Consider the following 22,663-nt stretch of genomic DNA (forward strand, 5'->3'; position numbering starts at 1 on the left):
TGACGATGCCGATGTAGGAATCCACTAGATTCCTTATGGTCTCAACCTGCCTCTCCAGCTGGGGATCCATAGAGAAGGATTCTGCTGGTCCTGTGTCCTCACTGTCAACCTGGGAGATGGAGGGACGGAGGGAGGGGGGGTGAGGGAAAGAGAGAGGAGGGAGGGAGGGAGGGTGAGGGAAAGAGAGAGAGGGGAGGAAGGAGGGATGGATGGAAGGAGGGATGAGGGATGGAGGGAGGGAGAGAGAGGGAAAGAGAGAGGGGGGAGGGAGAAAGAGAGAGATGCATGAGACATATTGAGAAGGATTCTTCTGGTCCTGTGCCTTCACTGTCAACCTGGGGAAGGGGGAGGAGGAGAGTGTACGTGTGTGTGTACATGCTTGCGTGTATATGTATCCATCCGTGTGTGTGCGTGTACGTCCGTGTGTGTTACCCAGTGTAAGGTCTGGAGTGTGACGTCACGATCTCTGCTGGTCAGGTAGCAACCTAGCACTGACAAACGTCCTGCTCAGCCCTAGAAGGCCTATGTAAATTACAATCGCCAGAATGGCCAGACCAATTATTTTTCAGACAACCGTTTTGGGCTCGAAAATGTGTTCATTATGATCAAGTTTCGAACCCCACTGTGAATTCTTTTTAAAGTTTTCTATAAATGAAGATATCAAGATATGGAATTAAATACTGATCCATTCTGACTACATTTGTCGTCACACGTGCTGAAACAGACCAACCACGGGCTGGCCGGCAGGCTACGAGGACCCTCTGAGGCAGCGTGAAAACAACTACATCGACCATGATCCTTTGCTAGTTATGGCCACTTTCACCATGATCCTTAGCGATTATTTTGGTGGCATTCAGCCCCATCCAGCAATATGGAGCTCTTCAAATTCAAATACTTGCGGCTTCATGCACCATCAGGAGTTCCAGGAATACGTAGGTGACTATCTATCTACTGGTTGTAATGTCTATGGTGACTACATCCTGTGTGTGTGTGTGTGTGTGTGTGTGTGTGTGTGTGTGTGTGTGTGTGTGTGCGTTGCTGTCAGAAAGGAAAGGGAACAATTTTAAATGCTAATGAGAAATAGCTCATTTTAAGAGTCTGATGGTGACTTTGAACATTTAGCTACTAATAAAATAATATGTTTTTATTTTCAAAATAAATCATGTTTTTAGTTTGGAGCGAGAAAGAGACTTGTATCCTGTGTGTATGCGTGTGTGTGTTTTTGTTTTACTATCCTTGTGGGTACCAGGAGTCCTCACAAGGATAGTAAAACAAGGAACATTTGGACATGTGGGGACATTTAGCCGATCCCCACAAGGAAACAGGCTATTTTAGGCTCAGGGTTAGGGTTACAATTAAGGTTAGGGTTACAATTAGGCTTAGAATTAAGGTTGGGGTTAGGGTTAGAGGTTACAGTTAGGTTTAGGATTTAGGTATAGTTTTTGGGTTAGGGGTTAAGTTTAGGTTAAGGGTTAAGTTTAGGGTTATGATTAGGTTAAGGGTTAAGGTTAGGGTTATATTTAGGGTTAGGGGTTTGAGAAAATAGGATTTTGAATGGGAATCAATTCTTTGGTCCCCACAAGTATAGCAATACAAAACTGTGTGCGTTTTACCTGGTCTTTCTCAGGGTAAACTCCAGCTCTGAGGAAAGAAGCCTTCCAGCTGTCTACATCCTCCTGTGTGTCACAGGCCAGCTCTATCTGACGTAGGTCCTTATACACGTTCCTGGACACACACACACACACACACACACACACACACACACACACACACACACACACACACACACACACACACACACACACACACACACACACACACACACACACACACACACACACTTAGTTATTGACAAAGTACACAAACGCAGTATTTCTAAATATTACATACACTGTTTACAGATACACACCTGGACTCGGTGTTGAAGATGGCGAATGTGTGTTTTGTGGACATGAAACCTTTCTCCACGTCTCTCAGCTTCAGATTATCTAGTGGCAGCATGTACTTCTTCTCTTTCTCCTGGCCCCAAACACACACACACACACACACACACACACACACACACACACACACACACACACAGTTATACACACACACAGACACACACACACACACCACACACACACACACACACACACACAGTTATACACACACACAGTTATACACACACACACACACAGTTATACACACACACACACACACACAACACACACACAGTTAGACTCACACACACACACAACACACACAGTTAGACACACACACACACAGTTATACACACACACACACAGTTACACACACAGTTATACACACAGTTATACACACACAGTTATACACACACACAGTTATACACACACACACACAGTTATACACACACACAGATACACAAAACACACACAGTTAGACACACACACATTTATACACACACGCACACAACACACAGTTATACACACACACACACACACACACACACACACACAACACACACAGTTATACACAAACACAGTTATATACACACACACACACACAACTAGCTAGCTAGATATCTAGGTGACATCATCTGTTTCAGTAGCTATCTAGTTAGCTAGCTAGATATCTAGGTGACATCATCTGTTTCAGTAGCTATCTAGTTAGTTAGCTAGATATCAAGGTGAGATCTGTTTCAGTAGCTATCTAGTTAGTTAACTAGATATCTAGGTGAGATCATCTGTTTCAGTAGCTATCTAGTTAGTTAGCTAGATATCTAGGTGACATCATCTGTTTCAGTAGCTATCTAGTTAGTTAGCTAGATATCTAGGTAACATCATCTGTTTCAGTAGCTATCTAGTTAGTTAGCTAGATATCTAGGTGACATCATCTGTTTCAGTAGCTATCTAGTTAGTTAGCTAGATATCTAGGTGAGATCATCTGTTTCAGTAGCTATCTAGTTAGTTAGCTAGATATCTAGGTGACATCATCTGTTTCAGTAGCTATCTAGTTAGTTAGCTAGATATCTAGGTGACATCATCTGTTTCAGTAGCTATCTAGTTAGTTAGCTAACTATCTAGGTGACATCATCTGTTTCAGTAGCTATCTAGTTAGTTAGCTAGATATCTAGGTGACATCATCTGAATATCCTGAATGTCTAAGACAACAATGGTATCTGGTTGAGGATTGGATCCGGTCCGGTCAAGCCACTAGCCATAGTATTAAGCTTGGGGCAACACGGCTGCTAGCTTGTTGGGATGTAATGATTCACCAATATGCATTGGTCTATGGTTCAAATGTTTATGAAACAAGTGCATCGGTCTTCCATACCCCCCCACACACACCCTTACCTCCTCATCCTTGTACCAGGACAGTGACTCTGCAGTCAGGACGAACCAGTAGTCTTTGGACCCCCCCTTCATAATACTTATGTTGATAGTGAGCCAGCCCCTCCGGATCACCTACACACAGCGGGACAGACCATTAGTTCAGGATAGGGGGGTGAGAGAGAGAGAAGTAAAGGAGAGAGGAGGAGGGTGGTTTTTTGTGCTACCTGGTTTGGCATCACTCTCTTCTTGTTGTTAATAGCAGCAGTAACAGTGGTCCTCTGTTGCGCGCTACAGGGGAGACAGAGACCAGATAGAAAGACTATCACATACGTGGTGCTTCCCAATCATCTCTCCTTCTTCCTGAAGTGTGCTCTCATTCACTACTCCCCACAAGTATAAAAGCATTGGATTGGTGGAGTAGGCATGGGCTAGATAGGCATTTCAGTATATCAGTCGTTTCCTTTCAAATCAGTGAAGGGAAGAGAACAAGTGCACACTTTGGGAGAAAGGAGAGATAATTGGGACGCAGCCGTGGACAACTGACATGAGGTGGACAAAGTATAAGCTCTACAGGATCGGTGGGACGGTTGAGCTAATGTAGGCTAATGCGATTAGCATGAGGTTGTAAGTAACAAGAACATTTCCCAGGACATAGACATGTCTTATATGGGCAGAAAGCTTACATTTTTGTTAATCTAACTGCACTGTCCAATTTACAGTAGCTATTACAGTGAAAGAATACCATGCTATTGTTTGAGGAGAGTGCACAATTATGAACTTGAAAATGTATTAATAAACCAATTAGGCACATTTTGAGCAGTCTTGATACAACATTTTGAACAGAAATGCAATGGTTCATTGGCTCAGTCTAAAACTTTGCATATACACTGCTGACATCTAGTGGCCAACATCTAAATTGCACCTGGGTTGGAATAATACATTATGGCCTTTCTCTTGCATTTCAAAGATGATGGTACAAAAGAATGATAAAATAACGTTTTTTTTTTTTTTGTATTATCTTTTACCAGATCTTATATCCTTGCTTCAGGTCCTGAGCTACAGGCAGTTAGATTTGGGTATGTCATTTTAGGCGAAAATTGAAAAAAAGGGGCTAATCCTTAAGAGGTAGGTCGTTGCTAGGGGTTACATAGTTGACTAGCTTGGTGCTAGGGGTTACATAGTCAGGTGAAGGTTGATTTGGTCGTTGCTAGGGATTACAGTCAGGTGAACGTTGAAAGGTCATTGCTAGGGGTTACTAGAGGTCAACTCACTTTGCGAAGCCAATGAAGTCCTCATGGTTTGTGTTGATGTAAGACAGCTCAATGTCAATCAACAGCAGCACCTGAGACAGACAGACAGGACAGACAGGTCGGGTCAAATCAAATCAAATTGTATTAGCCACATGCTCCAAATACAACAGGTGTAGTCCTTACAGTGAAATGCTTACTTACAAGCCCCTAACCAACAGTGCAGTTTAAAAAAATATGGATAAGAATAAGAGATAAAAGTAAGAAGTAATTTAAGAGGATCAGTAAAAAATAACAATATATACAGGGGGGTGCCGGTACAGAGTCAATGTGCGGGGGCACCGGTTAGTTGAGGTAGTATGTACATGTAGGTAGAGTTAATTAAAGAGACTATGCATTGATGACTACAGAGAGTTGCAGTGGTGTGGAGAGGGGAGGGGAACAATGTGAATAGTCTGGGTAGCCATTTGACTAGATGTTAGCCTCTCTTTCTCTCCCACTTGCCCCTCTCTCTCTCTCTTTCTCCATCCAGCTCTCTATCTCACCTGGTATTTGGTTTTGATGTCTCTCTCTCACCTGGTCTTTGGTTTTGATGTCTCCCTCTCTCCATCTATTTATCTCACCTGGTCTCTGGTTTTGTTGTATCTCTCTCACCTGGTCTCTGGTTTTGTTGTATCTCTCTCACCTGGTCTCTGGTTTGATGTCTTTCTCTCTCCATCTCACCTGGTCTCTGGTTTTGTTGTATCTCTCTCACCTGGTCTCTGGTTTTGTTGTATCTCTCTCACCTGGTCTCATGTCTTTCTCTCTCCATCTCACCTGGTCTCTGGTTTTGATGTCTCTCTCTCCATCTATCTCTCTCTCTCACCTGGTCTCTGGTTTTGATGTCTCTCTCTCTCCATCTATCTCTCTCTCTCACCTGGTCTCTGGTTTTGATGTCTCTCTCTCTCTCTCCATCTATCTCTCTCTCTCTCTCTCTCACCTGGTCTCTGGTTTTGATCTCTCTCTCTATCTATCTCTCTCTCACCTGGTCTCTGGTTTTGATATCTCTCTCTCTCTCCATCTCTCTCTCTCTCTCACCTGGTCTTTGGTTTTGATATCTCTCTCTCTCCATCTCTCTCTCTCTCACCTGGTCTTTGGTTTTGATATCTCTCTCTCTCTCACCTGGTCTTTGGTTTTGATATCTCTCTCTCTCCATCTATCTCTCTCTCTCTCTCACCTGGTCTCTGGTTTTGATATCTCTCTCTCACCTGGTCTCTGGTTTTGATATCTCTCTCTCTCCATCTCTCTCTCTCTCTCACCTGGTCTTTGGTTTTGATATCTCTCTCTCTCCATCTCTCTCTCTCTCACCTGGCCTCTGGTTTTGATATCTCTCTCTCTCACCTGGCCTCTGGTTTTGATGGTCTCTCTCTCTCACCTGGCCTCTGGTTTTGATGTCTCTCTCTCACCTGGTCTTTGGTTTTGATGTCTCTCTCTCTCACCTGGTCTCTGGTTTTGATGTCTCTCTCTCACCTGGTCTTTGGTTTTGATGTCTCTCTCACCTGGTCTTTGGTTTTGATGTCTCTCTCTCTGACGTAGGTTGTGACAATTCTCTCCGTCTCTTCTCTCAGTCTGGGGTAGGAGCCAAGCTGTGGACCAACACACAATACTGCAGGTACTGACGGCACACACACACACCCACCTCTCTCTCACTCAGACACACACCATCCATCCAGCCAAACAAACACACCCCTAGTGATTGACATGTGTAGGGGACAGACAGTTAACATAGAGGGGTCATCCATCCAGCCAAACAAACACACCCCTAGTGATTGACATGTGTAGGGGACAGACAGTTAACATAGAGGGGTCATGCAGATAGGACATTGATCCTGCTTGGTAGTATATCTGGTATAAACTAACATCAACCAGTTTTAATCAAGGAAAACCAGTTTAAACTAAAACAAACTGGTTTGAGGGTAGTTTTATCTGATTTAGGAGATTTTTATCTGGTTTTAGCCAGCATGCTCACAATACTGTCATAAATATCCCACAGGTATCCCAGCATGCTCACAATACTGTCATCAATATCCCACAGGTATCCCAGCATGCTCACAATACTGTCATCACTATCCCACAGGTATCCCAGCATGCTCACAATACTGTCATCAATATCCCACAGGTATCCCAAGCTGAGCACTAACACCATTGGATTGATTTAGTGAAGGAGAGTCCAACTCTGTCTGCTGGTTTTATTATCTTCTCTCAACTTGTGTCCAGTTAAGACCTGGACAACCAGGTCAGGGCCGTTCCTTAAGGCCTGGACAACCAGGTCAGGGCCGTTCCTTAAGGCCTGGACAACCGGGTCAGGGCCGTTCCTTAAGGCCTGGACAACCAGGTCAGGGCCGTTCCTTAAGGCCTGGACAACCAGGTCAGGGCCGTTCCTTAAGGCCTGGACAACCAGGTCAGGGCCGTTCCTTAAGACCTGGACAACCAGGTCAGGGCCGTTCCTTAAGGCCTGGACAACCAGGTCAGGGCCGTTCCTTAAGGCCTGGACAACCAGGTCAGGGCCGTTCTTAACTAATCAGTCAATCGTACAAGTGAGAGAGGAGTGAAAACCTGCAGACATGGAATGGGTTTGACACCTGTGATTTAGCATGTTAGCACAAGGTGAGTTAGGGAACAGAGGTGAGAGTCAGAGAGAGGATTTAAAGACACAGGAGGAATGTTCTGATTGGTCAAAAGTAGGGGTTGAGTGACTGGACATGGTTGGGTAAACATAGGAAAGGATGTGCCACACAGAATGTCTTCCCCCTGAGCTACATAGGGTGAACGATAAAGACAAAGGTTTCGGGGCTGACGTTTTAAGCTGAGATAATGGGAGGTGAGTGTTTCAATTGGGTAATCGAGGGAGGGGTGGGGTGAAGGGGGGTTGAAGCAACAATCACTGTGAGGAAGGGGGCGGGTGTGGAATCAGAGGGAGGGGCTGTTGGATTTAGGGGCAGAGGTCGCGTTCCAGGTCGACTACAAAGAGCCCCACAGAGGAGGTGTCATAATACCCATAAAACCTAGTGGTCAAACAGGGAAATGTTTCCAATTGTCTTTCCACCATTCATTTTTCCCAAAGGAAATTTTTGAAACACTTAAAATAATGGCTGTGTTTTGTGTAGGCTTACCATGGCGTTACGTTTTGATAACCATGTAAATCTCTCTCGGACAAGGTGACTTTTATCAATATATTCGGCTCTATTTACTCTCAGATTAAATAGCCAGATTCGATCTGGCTTACGTCTGCAATGTAGTCAGCCTGGAACACGGCCAGTGCTTATGGGGAGGTGTGGGGGTAGTGACTACAGACAGCAATAATTCTACCCAGAGGGGTGAGGAGAAATTCAATCAATTGGGGAGAGGAGAAGGAGGGGGTGGAGGGAGGGAGGGAGGAGGGAGACTAGCAGGAGAAGTGGTAGAAACAATTCTCTTCATTCTCTCCTTCCATCAATTTATTGGGTATGTTCCAATCATATCTCCTTCTTCCTAAAGTGTACACTCGTTCACTACTTCCCTCAAATCTAAAAGCATTAGATTGCTGGAGGCGTGGGGCTAGAGAGGGAGTTTCCAAGGTCATTTCAGTCATTTCCTTGAAAGGAAGTGAACAAGTGCACTCTTTGGGAGTAAGGAGAGATAATATTGACGCAGCCACTGTCCCTCTTCTCTCTTCCCTCCTTCTTTCTTTCCTTCCCTCCACTGTGATTCTTCTCTTTACCTTTTCGGTACACTTCTTGACGAGGGAGGTGAGCTCGGACAGGACGAGGTCTACGCATTTCAGACAGGGCTCTTTCAGCTTAATGATCTGCTTTTTCACTATGGCCTCAAAGGCTAGGTCAGGGGTGAACAGGCCTGTTCTGGAGCATCATGGGAGATGTAGTTTATCACGGTAGGGCAGGAGAAGGAGGAGCCAGGGAGTGGGAGGAGTCGGGGAGGTGTCCGGGAGTGGGAGGGGTCCGTGAGTGGGAGGGGTCATGGTGGGGAGGAGTCAGGGAAGTCCGGAAATTATAGAAACAGATTAAGAGAGGGAGAGAGGTAGGGGAGCAGTGAAAGAGAGAAATAAAATAAAAGAGAGATGGAGGGATAGAGGGAGAAGAACACAGAGAGAGAGAGAGAGAGAGAGATAAAAGGCATTTTGTTTAGTCAGTTAGTTCATACTGGCATCTGTTACTAAACTTTGACATCCACTAAGTCACAAGGTGTGTGTGTGTGTCCACGTGCATGCTTGTGTGTTAACCTGCAGCTTGTCTTCAGGGGAAACCAGAGACATGTGAGGAGAAACATAAACAGTCTCTCACACATCTAACAGCACAACACCCTGAAAACACTAGAAGACAAGCTATCTCCACATCGCCCCCTGTGGCCAGGAGTAGCATAGCATGGCATGTCAGGCACTACAGGCTCCATGCTCCCTGGTGTGAAGTCTCCCCTAGGTACAGATCTAGGATCAGCTTCCCTTCCCCCAATTCTAATCTAACCTAATCGTTAACCATTAGTGGGGAAAATGCTAAACTGACCCCAGATCACCATGCAGTGCACTACTCTGGGGCCTAGGTTAGCATGGTAGCATTAAAGGCTAGCTCTATGGTGCCCCCATGTGGGCTGAACTAGCATGACAGGGCATCACAGGCTCCATGCATTGCACCACCCTGGGGCCTAGGTTAGCATGGTAGCATTAAAGGCTAGCTCCATAGCGCCCCCATGTGGACTGGACTAGCATGACAGGGCATTACAGGCTCCATGCAGCGAGGTACCTTATTGGTGCACTGCCGCACGGTGTTGATGAGCTCCTGGATCACCAGGTCCATACATTTCAGACAGGGCTCTTTCAGCTTAATGATCTGCTTTTTCACTATGGCCTCAAAGGCTAGGTCAGGGGTGAACAGGCCAGTTCTGGAGGGGGCACACAGACAGACACACAGACATGTAGGTAGAGGCAGACAGACAGACAGACAGACAGACAGACAGACAGACAGACAGGGGTAGGTAGGTAGGTAGGTAGGTAGGTAGGTAGGTAGGTAGGTAGGTAGGTAGGTAGGTAGGTAGGTAGGTGGAGACAGACAGGTAGATAGAGAGACAGACAGGTAGATAGAGAGACAGACAAAGGTTTCCGTTAGCCGGTAATAGCCGGCTTTTGGCCCAATTTTTTTTTTGAAAAGCAGATAAATAAAATTGGCGCAGGCCAATTGTTTGGGAGTAGAAGAATGTTTTTTAGCCTCTTCATTGATGGAAATACCAGTCGATCAAAATGTTCAAAATTTAGTGGAATTAAATTGGCTTGTATACAGTATATTCGTTATGTATCTTATTTATCACACACGTACAGCATACAGATACAGAGTCTTTGAGCCGAAAATCTACCAGACAGCACGAGAGCTGCTGCTACAGCATCTCAAGCAGCAAATGCACAGGCAAAGAAAGGCAGGCTTCATCAGCGCATCACACACCACTATTCAAAGAACTAGAAGCAGTATGCATTTTGAAAACATCTACTTAATTTTTTGAAACTTGAACGTTTTACTACGTATAATGAGGCATGTCTTACCTTGCTTCAAAGTAGCCCAAATCAGAGCATATTATTTTATATTAACTTTATTTCATTGTCCAGAAGCCAAAGACACAACCCTGGTCATATTAACAACCCTGGTTATATTAACAACCCTGGTTATATTAACAACCCTGGTCATAATAACAACCCTGGTCATACTAACAACCCTGGTCATACTAACAACCCTGGTCATAATAACAACCCTGGTCATAATAACAACCCTGGTCAAACTAACAACCCTGGTCAAACTAACAACCCTGGTCATATTAACAACCCTGGTCATATTAACAACCCTGGTCATACTAACAACCCTGGTCATACTAACAACCCTGGTCATACTAACAACCCTGGTCATAATAACAACCCTGGTCATACTAACAACCCTGGTCATACTAACAACCCTGGTCATAATAACAACCCTGGTCATAATAACAACCCTGGTCATATTAACAACCCTGGTCATACTAACAACCCTGGTCATATTAACAACCCTGGTCATACTAACAACCCTGGTTATATTAACAACCCTGGTCATAATAACAACCCTGGTCATAATAACAACCCTGGTCATATTAACAACCCTGGTCAAACTAACAACCCTGGTCATAATTACAACCCTGGTCATAATAACAACCCTGGTCATAATAACAACCCTGGTCATAATAACAACACTGGTCATATTAACAACCCTGGTCATATTAACAACCCTGGTCATATTAACAACCCTGGTCATAATAACAACCCTGGTCATAATAACAACCCTGGTCATAATAACAACCCTGGTCATAATAACAACCCTGGTCAGATTACAACCCTGGTCATAATAACAACCCTGGTCAAACTAACAACCCTGGTCATACTAACAACCCTGGTCATACTAACAACCCTGGTCAGATTACAACCCTGGTCATATTAACAACCCTGGTTATATTAACAACCCTGGTCATAATAACAACCCTGGTCATATTAACAACCCTGGTCATAATAACAACCCTGGTCAGATTACAACCCTGGTCATAATAACAACCCTGGTTATAATAACAACCCTGGTCATATTAACAACCCATGCTAGTTGGTGTATATTACATCTCCCCTCTTTCTACATTTCTAACAGATATTTTCAGTTTTTTGACAACGGTATGTTCCCGCTAATTGCATTATGGAACAAACATTTGAGTGTAGCCTACTGCCTTCTGCACATTGCTGTACTTATAATGTGAAGAACTAATAGTTTATCAACATTTTAAGCTAAATGTTCTGATCTGTTGCATCAGCCATTTTATATGTTTAATGTAGCCTGGTCCTACTGGATGAATTTGGGATCCATCTTCCCATATCTGTCCCAGAGTCTGTTTGGAATAGGCTTTTTCTTTCTCCACAAGCTGACCAATAGAATATGTAAATGTTTCTACTATGGGGGACAGTAGCTTGACATAAGCTGGTGGTGTTGCTGTTTACTGCTCATCTTGTTGCCTGAGGAAAAGTCCATGTGGACAGTTATTCTAACATGTTCAAAGTGCACATCAGAATAAGGTACGAAGGACAGCACATCGTTGCATCCTCGACTTGCATGTTCAAGTTCATATGAATTACCATGAACACCACTGTTCAGTTCATATGAATTACCATGAGCACCACTGTTCAGTTCATATGAATTACCATGAGCACCACTGTTGAGTTCATATGAATTACCATGAGCACCACTGTTGAGTTCATATGAATTACCATGAGCACCACTGTTCAGTTCATATGAATTACCATGAGCACCACTGTTGAGTTCATATGAATTACCATGAGCACCACTGTTCAGTTCATATGAATTACCATGAACACCACTGTTCAGTTCATATGAATTACCATGAACACCACTGTTCAGTTCATATGAATTACCATGAGCACCACTGTTCAGTTCATATGAATTACCATGAGCACCACTGTTCAGTTCATATGAATTACCATGAACACCACTGTTCAGTTCATATGAATTACCATGAACACCACTGTTCAGTTCATATGAATTACCATGAACACCACTGTTCAGTTCATATGAATTACCATGAGCACCACTGTTCAGTTCATATGAATTACCATGAGCACCACTGTTCAGTTCATATGAATTACCATGAACACCACTGTTCAGTTCATATGAATTACCATGAACACCACTGTTCAGTTCATATGAATTACCATGAACACCACTGTTGAGTTCATATGAATTACCATGAGCACCACTGTTGAGTTCATATTAATTACCATGAACACCACTGTTCAGTTCATATGAATTACCATGAACACCACTGTTCAGTTCATATGAATTACCATGAACACCACTGTTCAGTTCATATGAATTACCATGAGCACCACTGTTCAGTTCATATGAATTGCCATGAGGACCACTGTTTAGTTCATATGAATTACCATGAGCACCACTGTTCAGTTCATATGAATTACCATGAACACCACTGTTCAGTTCATATGAATTACCATGAACACCACTGTTGAGTTTATATGAATTACCATGAGGTTCATATGAATTACCATGAACACCACTGTTCAGTTCATATGAATTACCATGAGCACCACTGTTCAGTTCATATTAATTACCATGAGCACCACTGTTCAGTTCATATGAATTACCATGAACACCACTGTTCAGTTCATATGAATTACCATGAGCACCACTGTTCAGTTCATATTAATTACCATGAGCACCACTGTTCAGTTCATATGAATTACCATGAGCACCACTGTTCAGTTCATATGAATTACCATGAGGACCACTGTTCAGTTCATATGAATTACCATGAACACCACTGTTCAGTTCATATGAATTACCATGAACACCACTGTTCAGTTCATATGAATTACCATGAACACCACTGTTCAGTTCATATGAATTACCATGAACACCACTGTTCAGTTCATATGAATTACCATGAACACCACTGTTCAGTTCATATGAATTACCATGAGCACCACTGTTGAGTTCATATGAATTACCATGAGCACCGTGGTGGACACCCTAATCAGGTTATGCACCCAATACATATGGGTCCGGTACATTTATTAAATGTCCGGTAAATTAAAATGCTTCTGGTCAAATGTCCGGCTCCATATTTTCCTAACGGAAACCCTGAGACACACAGACATGTAGGTAGAGATAGACAGACAAAGATGTAGGTACAGACAAACAGACATGTAGGTAGAGATAGACAGACAAAGATGTAGGTACAGACAAACAGACATGTAGGTAGAGATAGACAGACAAACATGTAGGTACAGACAGACAGACATGTAGGTACAGACAAACAGACATGTAGGTAGAGATAGACAGACAAACATGTAGGTACAGACAAACAGACATGTAGGCAGAGACAGACAGACATGTAGGTACAGACAAACAGACATGTAGGTAGAGACAGACAGACAGACATGTAGGTACAGATAGACAGACAGACATGTAGGTAGAGATAGACAGACAAACATGTAGGTACAGACAAACAGACATGTAGGTAGAGATAGACAGAGAGACATGTAGGTAGAGACAGACAGACATGTAGGTAGAGACAGACAGACATGTAGGTAGAGACAGACAGACATGTAGGTAGAGACAGACAGACATGTAGGTAGAGACAGACAGACATGTAGGTAGAGATAGACAGAGAGACATGTAGGTAGAGACAGACAGACATGTAGGTAGAGATAGACAGACAAACATGTAGGTAGAGACAGACAGACAAACATGTAGGTAGAGACAGACAGACATGTAGGTAGAGATAGACAGACATGTAGGTAGAGACAGACAGACATGTAGGTAGAGACAGACAGACAAACATGTAGGTACAGACATGTAGGCAGAGACAGACAGACAGACATGTAGGTACAGACAAACAGACATGTAGGTAGAGATAGACAGACAGACATGTAGGCAGAGATAGACAGACATGTAGGTAGAGACAGACAGACAGACAGACATGTAGGTACAGATAGATAGACAGACATGTAGGTACAGACAAACAGACATGTAGGTAGAGACAAACATACATGTAGGTAGAGACAGACAGACAGACATGTAGGTAGAGATAGACAGACATGTAGGTAGAGACAGACAGACAGGCAGACATGTAGGTACAGATAGACAGACAAACATGTAGGTACAGACAAACAGACATGTAGGTAGAGACAGACAGACATGTAGGTAGAGACAGACAGACATGTAGGTAGAGACAGACAGACATGTAGGTAGAGACAGACAGACATGTAGGTAGAGATAGACAGAGAGACATGTAGGTAGAGACAGACAGACATGTAGGTAGAGATAGACAGACAAACATGTAGGTAGAGACAGACAGACAAACATGTAGGTAGAGACAGACAGACAAACATGTAGGTAGAGACAGACAGACATGTAGGTAGAGACAGACAGACAAACATGTAGGTAGAGACAGACAGACAAACATGTAGGTACAGACGACAAACAGACATGTAGGTAGAGACAGACAGACAGACATGTAGGTAGAGACAGACAGACATGTAGGTAGAGAAGACAGACAGACATGTAGGTAGAGATAGACAGACAAACATGTAGGTAGAGATAGACAGACAAGACATGTAGGTACAGACAAACAGACATGTAGGTAGAGACAAACAGACATGTAGGTAGAGACTAGACAGACATGTAGGTAGAGACAGACAGACAGGCAGACATGTAGGTACAGATAGACAGACAAACATGTAGGTACAGACAAACAGACATGTAGGTAGAGACAGACAGACATGTAGGTAGAGACAGACAGACATGTAGGCAGAGATAGACAGACATGTAGGTAGAGACAGACAGACAGGCAAACATGTAGGTACAGACAGACAGACAGACAGACATGACAGACAGACACAGACAGACAGACAGACAGACAGACAGACAGACAGACAGACAGACAGACAGACAGACAGACAGACAGACAGACATGTAGAGAGAGAGAGAGACATGTAGGTAGGTAGATGAGAGAGAGAGGCTTGTAGATATATAAACAGACAGACAGATAATGAGAGAATGGGAGAATGAGACAGACAGACAGACAGACAGACAGACAGACAGACAGACAGACAGACAGACAGACAGACAGAGAGAATGAGAGAGAGAGAGAGAAAGACAGACAGACAGACAGAGACAGTCAGGTAGACAGTCAGACAGACAGACAGATAATTAGAGACAGACAGGGAGATAGATACAGTCAGGTAGACAGACAGACAGACAGTCAGGTAGACAGTCAGACAGACAGGTAGATAGAGACAGACAGGTAGATAGAGACAGACAGGTAGACAGAAAGACAGGTAGATACAGACAGACAGGTAGATGGCAGACGGAGACAGGTAGACAGAGACAGACAGGTAGACAGACAGGTAGAGACAGACAGACAGATAGAGACAGACAGGTAGACAGGTAGATAGAGACAGACAGGTAGATAGAGACAGACAGGTAGACATACAGACAGGTAGATAGAGACAGGAGCAGGTAGACAGGAGACGAGACAGGTAGATAGAGATAGACAGGTAGATAGAGACAGACAGGTAGATAGAGACAGACAGGTAGACAGACAGACAGACGGTAGACGGAGACAGACAGACAGGTAGATAGAGACAGACAGGTAGGTAGACAGACAGGTAGACAGAGACAGACAGGTAGACAGACAGACAGGTAGATAGAGACAGACAGGTAGATATAGACAGACAGACAGACAGACAGGTAGATAGAGACAGACAGGTAGACAGACAGACAAATAGATAGAGACAGACAGGTAGATAGAGACAGACAGGTAGATAGAGACAGACAGGTAGATAGAAACAGACAGGTAGACAGAGACAGACAGGTAGACAGAGACAGACAGGTCGATAGAGACAGACAGGTAGACAGAGACAGACAGGTAGATAGAGACAGACAGGTAGATAGAGACAGACAGGTAGATAGCTGTCTGTCTGTACTTGCCTCACTCCGTGGATGTTCTTGATGGCATAACTGATCTCTCTCCTCAACTCCTTCTCATCAAACTCCATCTGAGCACAACACACAGACGGGACATCAGAGTGTGTGTGTGTGTGTGTGTGTGTGTGTGTGTGTGTGTGGTGTGTGTGTGTGTGTGTGTGTGTGTGTGTGTGTGTGTGTGTGTGTGTGTGTGTGTGTGTGTGTGTGTGTGTGTGTGTGTGTGTGTGTGTGTGTGTGGTGTGTGTGTTTTGTTGTTTTGTTTTGTTTTACTAGGTACCAGAAGTCCTCACATGGAAAACAAGGACCATTCTGACAAGTGGGGACATTTCACCAATCCACACAAGAAAAAAGACAATTTTAAGCTGAGGAGTTCGGTTTAGGTTTAAGAGCGTTTCTGTTTATGCTGGTATCAAACCTTGGGTTGCACGGGCCTGTTGCATCTTTCTGCCCTGTTTCTATATCGTACATCTGACCGGTCTTGAGAGGGTGGGAGAACATGAAAGGCCGAGAGCTCCGAGGGGTCACCCATCACAGTTCAACAACAGGAGGAAGACAATTATTGATAAAGTGCTGAGGGTAAAAAGGTTTAACTTTATAAAGTATATAAAAAAATCGTAATAAATACATGCAAACTGGATCAATTAAATAAATAAATAATTAAATAAGTACATAATTGTAAATCCCCTCAAGGGATGAAGGGAAAGTGCTTGATATAATAAAATTCAACATGAAATATAAAAAAGACAAGATTGAGCAAATAAATACATGATTTTGTATTGAACTTCCTCCTGGTGTCGGTGTCCCCTCCAGCTCTCTTAATTAGAACCCCACTAACTCCCACTGTCAATGCTTTATCCTACTCTTTACCATTCATACCAAGTGGCCCCCACTAACTCCCACTGTCAATGCTTTATCCTACTCTTTACCATTCATACCAAGTGGCCCTCACTAACTCCTACTGTCAATGCTTTATCCTACTCTTTACCATTCATACCAAGTGGCCCTCACTAACTCCTACTGTCAATGCTTTATCCTACTCTTTACCATTCATACCAAGTGGCCCCCACTAACTCCTACTGTCAATGCTTTATCCTACTCTTTACCATTCATACCAAGTGGCCCTCACTAACTCCTACTGTCAATGCTTTATCCTACTCTTTACCATTCATACCAAGTGGCCCTCACTAACTCCTACTGTCAATGCTTTATCCTACTCTTTACCATTCATACCAAGTGGCCCTCACTAACTCCTACTGTCAATGCTTTATCCTACTCTTTACCATTCATACCAAGTGGCCCTCACTAACTCCTACTGTCAATGCTTTATCCTACTCTTTACCATTCATACCAAGTGGCCCCCACTAACTCCTACTGTCAATGCTTTATCCTACTCTTTACCATTCATACCAAGTGGCCCCCACTAACTCCCACTGTCAATGCTTTATCCTACTCTTTACCATTCATACCAAGTGGCCCCTCTAACTCCCAATGTCAATGCTTTATCCTACTCTTTACCATTCATACCAAGTGGCCCCCACTAACTCCTACTGTCAATGCTTTATCCTACTCTTTACCATTCATACCAAGTGGCCCCCACTAACTCCTACTGTCAATGCTTTATCCTACTCTTTACCATTCATACCAAGTGGCCCCCACTAACTCCTACTGTCAATGCTTTATCCTACTCTTTACCATTCATACCAAGTGGCCCCCACTAACTCCTACTGTCAATGCTTTATCCTACTCTTTACCATTCATACCAAGTGGCCCCCACTAACTCCCACTGTCAATGCTTTATCCTACTCTTTACCATTCATACCAAGTGGCCCCCACTAACTCCCACTGTCAATGCTTTATCCTACTCTTTACCATTCATACCAAGTGGCCCTCTAACTCCCACTGTCAATGCTTTATCCTACTCTTTACCATTCATACCAAGTGGCCCCCACTAACTCCTACTGTCAATGCTTTATCCTACTCTTTACCATTCATACCAAGTGGCCCCCACTAACTCCCACTGTCAATGCTTTATCCTACTCTTTACCATTCATACCAAGTGGCCCCCACTAACTCCCACTGTCAATGCTTTATCCTACTCTTTACCATTCATACCAAGTGGCCCCCACTAACTCCCACTGTCAATGCTTTATCCTACTCTTTACCATTCATACCAAGTGGCCCCCACTAACTCCCACTGTCAATGCTTTATCCTACTCTTTACCATTCATACCAAGTGGCCCTCTAACTCCCAATGTCAATGCTTTATCCTACTCTTTACCATTCATACCAAGTGGCCCCCACTAACTCCCACTGTCAATGCTTTATCCTACTCTTTACCATTCATACCAAGTGGCCCCCACTAACTCCTACTGTCAATGCTTTATCCTACTCTTTACCATTCATACCAAGTGGCCCCCACTAACTCCCACTGTCAATGCTTTATCCTACTCTTTACCATTCATACCAAGTGGCCCCCACTAACTCCCACTGTCAATGCTTTATCCTACTCTTTACCATTCATACCAAGTGGCCCCCACTAACTCCCACTGTCAATGCTTTATCCTACTCTTTACCATTCATACCAAGTGGCCCTCACAAACTCCTACTGTCAATGCTTTATCCTACTCTTTACCATTCATACCAAGTGGCCCTCTAACTCCCAATGTCAATGCTTTATCCTACTCTTTACCATTCATACCAAGTGGCCCCCACTAACTCCCATTGTCAATGCTTTATCCTACTCTTTACCATTCATACCAAGTGGCCCCCACTAACTCCTACTGTCAATGCTTTATCCTACTCTTTACCATTCATACCAAGTGGCCCCCACTAACTCCCACTGTCAATGCTTTATCCTACTCTTTACCATTCATACCAAGTGGCCCTCACTAACTCCTACTGTCAATGCTTTATCCTACTCTTTACCATTCATACCAAGTGGCCCCCACTAACTCCCACTGTCAATGCTTTATCCTACTCTTTACCATTCATACCAAGTGGCCCTCACTAACTCCCACTGTCAATGCTTTATCCTACTCTTTACCATTCATACCAAGTGGCCCCCACTAACTCCCACTGTCAATGCTTTATCCTACTCTTTACCATTCATACCAAGTGGCCCCCACTAACTCCCACTGTCAATGCTTTATCCTACTCTTTACCATTCATACCAAGTGGCCCCCACTAACTCCCATTGTCAATGCTTTATCCTACTCTTTACCATTAATACCAAGTGGCCCCACTAACTCCCATTGTCAATGCTTTATCCTACTCTTTACCATTCATACCAAGTGGCCCCCACTAACTCCCACTGTCAATGCTTTATCCTACTCTTTACCATTCATACCAAGTGGCCCCCACTAACTCCCATTGTCAATGCTTTATCCTACTCTTTCCCAAGTGGAGCCAAGTTCTTAAGTTTTGATATCCACCTGATATTTTGATTGGGAATACATTTTTGGGTCCCCACAAGGATAGTAAAACAACGTGTGTGTGTGTACCTTGACCAGTTCGAAGGGGAATCTCTCGTGGAAGATCCTGTTGATTCTAGCTCCTCCAGAGAGCTCCACAGTATCCACCTGATCACCTGATCCCTCAATACGCTTCTCAAAGTCTACACCAAACTGCTGAACCATCCTACACACACACACACACACACACACACACACACACACACACACACACACACACACACACACACACACACACACACACACACACACACACACACACACACACACACAAGCACGACAGTCATATTACAAAAGTACTGACAGTGTGTGTGTGTGTGTGTGTGTGTGTGTGTGTGTGTGTGTGTGTGTGTGTGTGTGTGTGTGTGTGTGTGTGTGTGTGTGTGTGTGTGTTTATATACTGACTGCAGTAGGGCCTTGGTCTTGCGTGTCGGGTCGTCTGGTTTAAAGTTCTTGTATTCCTCCACCTCTTTCTCCAGAGATAGAAGCTGGCTCTGGAGTTTACTACGTAACCCTGGCAACGTGTCCCGGATGTGGTTGGTCAGTTGCTGGAGGGGGAGGAGGGGAGAGAGTTGAAATGGGTATGTGGTGACAAAAAGATGAATGAGAGATTGTAAATACAACCCATATTTATGTTTATTTATTTTCCCTTTTTTACTTTAATTATTTGCACATAATATGACATTTGTAATGTCTTTATTAATTTGTAACTTTTGTGAGTGTAATGCTTACTATTCATTTTTATTGTTTATTTCACTTTTGTTTATTGTATTGTTCACTTGCTTTGGTAATGTTAACATATGTTTCCCATGCCAATAAAGCCCTCAAAATGAAATTAAATTGAATTTACAGAGAGAGAGAGAGAGATACATGGAGAGAGAGATAAAGACAGAGAGAGATACACAGAGAGAGCGAGAGATACACAGAGACACACAGAGAGAGCGAGAGATACACGGAGAGAGAGATAGAAACAGAGAGAAAAACAGAGAGAGCGAGAGATACACAGAGAGAGCGAGAGATACACAGAGAGAGAGAGATACACAGAGAGAGAGAGAGATACACAGAGACACAGAGAGAGAGAGAGAGATACACAGAGACACAGAGAGAGAGAGAGAGATACACAGAGAGAGAGAGAGATACACAGAGAGAGAGAGATACAGAGACAGAGAGAGAGAGAGAGAGATACACAGAGAGAGAGAGAAAGACAGAGAGAGATACACAGAGAGAGAGATACACAGAGAGAGAGAGAGATACAGAGAGAGAGAGAGAGAGAGACACACAGAGAGACAGAGAGGGAGAGAGAGATACAGAGAGAGAGACACAGAGAGAGAGGTGCTGAGCGATTAAAGGGAAATGTAAACAGAATTCTCCAGCACCTCCCCAACATCATCATATGTGAAAATGGTGCATTTCTATGTTTTTGTAGTAAAAAATATAGAGGAAGAAAAGTGTTTCCGATGACATCATCAACCAATTAGTAAACAATTACTAGGCAATGCCTAATCATAATTGGTTAAAATCTCATGATGCACGCGATGATGTCATTGGAATCACTTATCTTCCTCACTCTTGTTTACTACAAAACAGAAACGCTCAATTTTCACATGTTGGCGAGGTGCTGGAGATGAGGAACGTTGAAATGTTCCTTTAAACAACTAATTGACTGAGGTCGGTTCAATTACATGAATTCCATTAGTTTTTTTTGTGAGCCCAACGCTCTGTTTCTCTAGAGAGAAATCAAGTTAAGAAGTATGTGGGAGGCTGGGCTGAAGGGAGTTTCATTTCATTAAGCAAATATTCAACCTAGTTCAGCGCAGAAATGTGGTAACTAACAACAATGACCATAATCCTTTGCGCCTGTTTTTTCCAGTTCAGACAGAGACGGGACAGAGAGGAAGAGGTAGAATGAGAGGTTTCACTCTCGACAAAATCTGTCCAAAATAAGCCCAATGGGCCTACGGGCTTATTTGGACCTACAGTAAACTTGGTGCCTGCCTTCCCGCCTTTGGGACAACGACTCCCATTGTTAGAGTGGAGACATGAGCATCTCATCATTATATACATTATATATTATATACATTATATATATATATACATACAGATCTCTGGAAGGATACCCTTTTATCCTGCTACATTGGAATAGAAACACACAACCACATGAGAGAGGAATGTACACAACACAACCACATGAGAGAGGAATGTACACAACACAACCACATGAGAGAGGAATGTACACAACACAACCACATGAGAGAGGAATGTACACAACACAACCACATGAGAGAGGAATGTACACAACACAACCACATGAGAGGAATGTACACAACACAACCACATGAGAGGAATGTACACAACACAACCACATGAGAGGAATGTACACAACACAACCACATGAGAGGAATGTACACAACACAACCACATGAGAGAGGAATGTACACAACACAACCACATGAGAGAGGAATGTACACAACACAACCACATGAGAGAGGAATGTACACAACACAACCACATGAGAGAGGAATGTACACAACACAACCACATGAGAGAGGAATGTACACAACACAACCACATGAGAGGAATGTACACAACACAACCACATGAGAGGAATGTACACAACACAACCACATGAGAGGAATGTACACAACACAACCACATGAGAGAGGAATGTACACAACACAACCACATGAGAGAGGAATGTACACAACACAACCACATGAGAGGAATGTACACAACACAACCACATGAGAGGAATGTACACAACACAACCACATGAGAGAGGAATGTACACAACACAACCACATGAGAGAGGAATGTACACAACACAACCACATGAGAGGAATGTACACAACACAACCACATGAGAGGAATGTACACAACACAACCACATGAGAGAGGAATGTACACAACACAACCACATGAGAGAGGAATGTACACAACACAACCACATGAGAGGAATGTACACAACACAACCACATGAGAGAGGAATGTACACAACACAACCACATGAGAGGAATGTACACAACACAACCACATGAGAGAGGAATGTACACAACACAACCACATGAGAGGAATGTACACAACACAACCACATGAGAGGAATG

The 22,663-nt window shown here is 43.5% G+C and overlaps 1 protein-coding gene across 2 annotated transcripts in view; it reads right to left on the reverse strand.

Annotated features, from left to right (window-relative positions):
* LOC106592593 (dynamin-2) overlaps nucleotides 1-22,663 on the reverse strand; it is an 80,080-nt gene that overhangs the window by 13,595 nt on the left and 43,822 nt on the right. Inside the window, exons 8-18 of one of the 2 annotated variants that reach the window (XM_082958608.1) lie at nucleotides 19,968-20,110; nucleotides 19,593-19,728; nucleotides 16,096-16,163; nucleotides 8,280-8,418; nucleotides 6,079-6,165; nucleotides 4,565-4,635; nucleotides 3,518-3,581; nucleotides 3,315-3,425; nucleotides 1,910-2,019; nucleotides 1,614-1,725; nucleotides 1-109 (exon numbers count right to left, since the gene is read on the reverse strand). The exon at nucleotides 1-109 is cut by the window's left edge and continues 56 nt beyond it. In XM_082958608.1, the coding sequence (XP_082814734.1) occupies nucleotides 1-109; nucleotides 1,614-1,725; nucleotides 1,910-2,019; nucleotides 3,315-3,425; nucleotides 3,518-3,581; nucleotides 4,565-4,635; nucleotides 6,079-6,165; nucleotides 8,280-8,418; nucleotides 16,096-16,163; nucleotides 19,593-19,728; nucleotides 19,968-20,110 (1,150 nt within the window). Of the gene's footprint in view, nucleotides 110-1,613; nucleotides 1,726-1,909; nucleotides 2,020-3,314; nucleotides 3,426-3,517; nucleotides 3,582-4,564; nucleotides 4,636-6,078; nucleotides 6,166-8,279; nucleotides 8,419-9,315; nucleotides 9,455-16,095; nucleotides 16,164-19,592; nucleotides 19,729-19,967; nucleotides 20,111-22,663 lie in introns of both variants that reach the window. The other variant, XM_082958609.1, reaches the window with a different exon arrangement.

This window comes from Salmo salar, chromosome 12, assembly GCF_965601325.2.
Source record: "Salmo salar chromosome 12, fSalSal1, whole genome shotgun sequence".
In the NCBI taxonomy this organism is placed as follows: domain Eukaryota; kingdom Metazoa; phylum Chordata; class Actinopteri; order Salmoniformes; family Salmonidae; genus Salmo; species Salmo salar.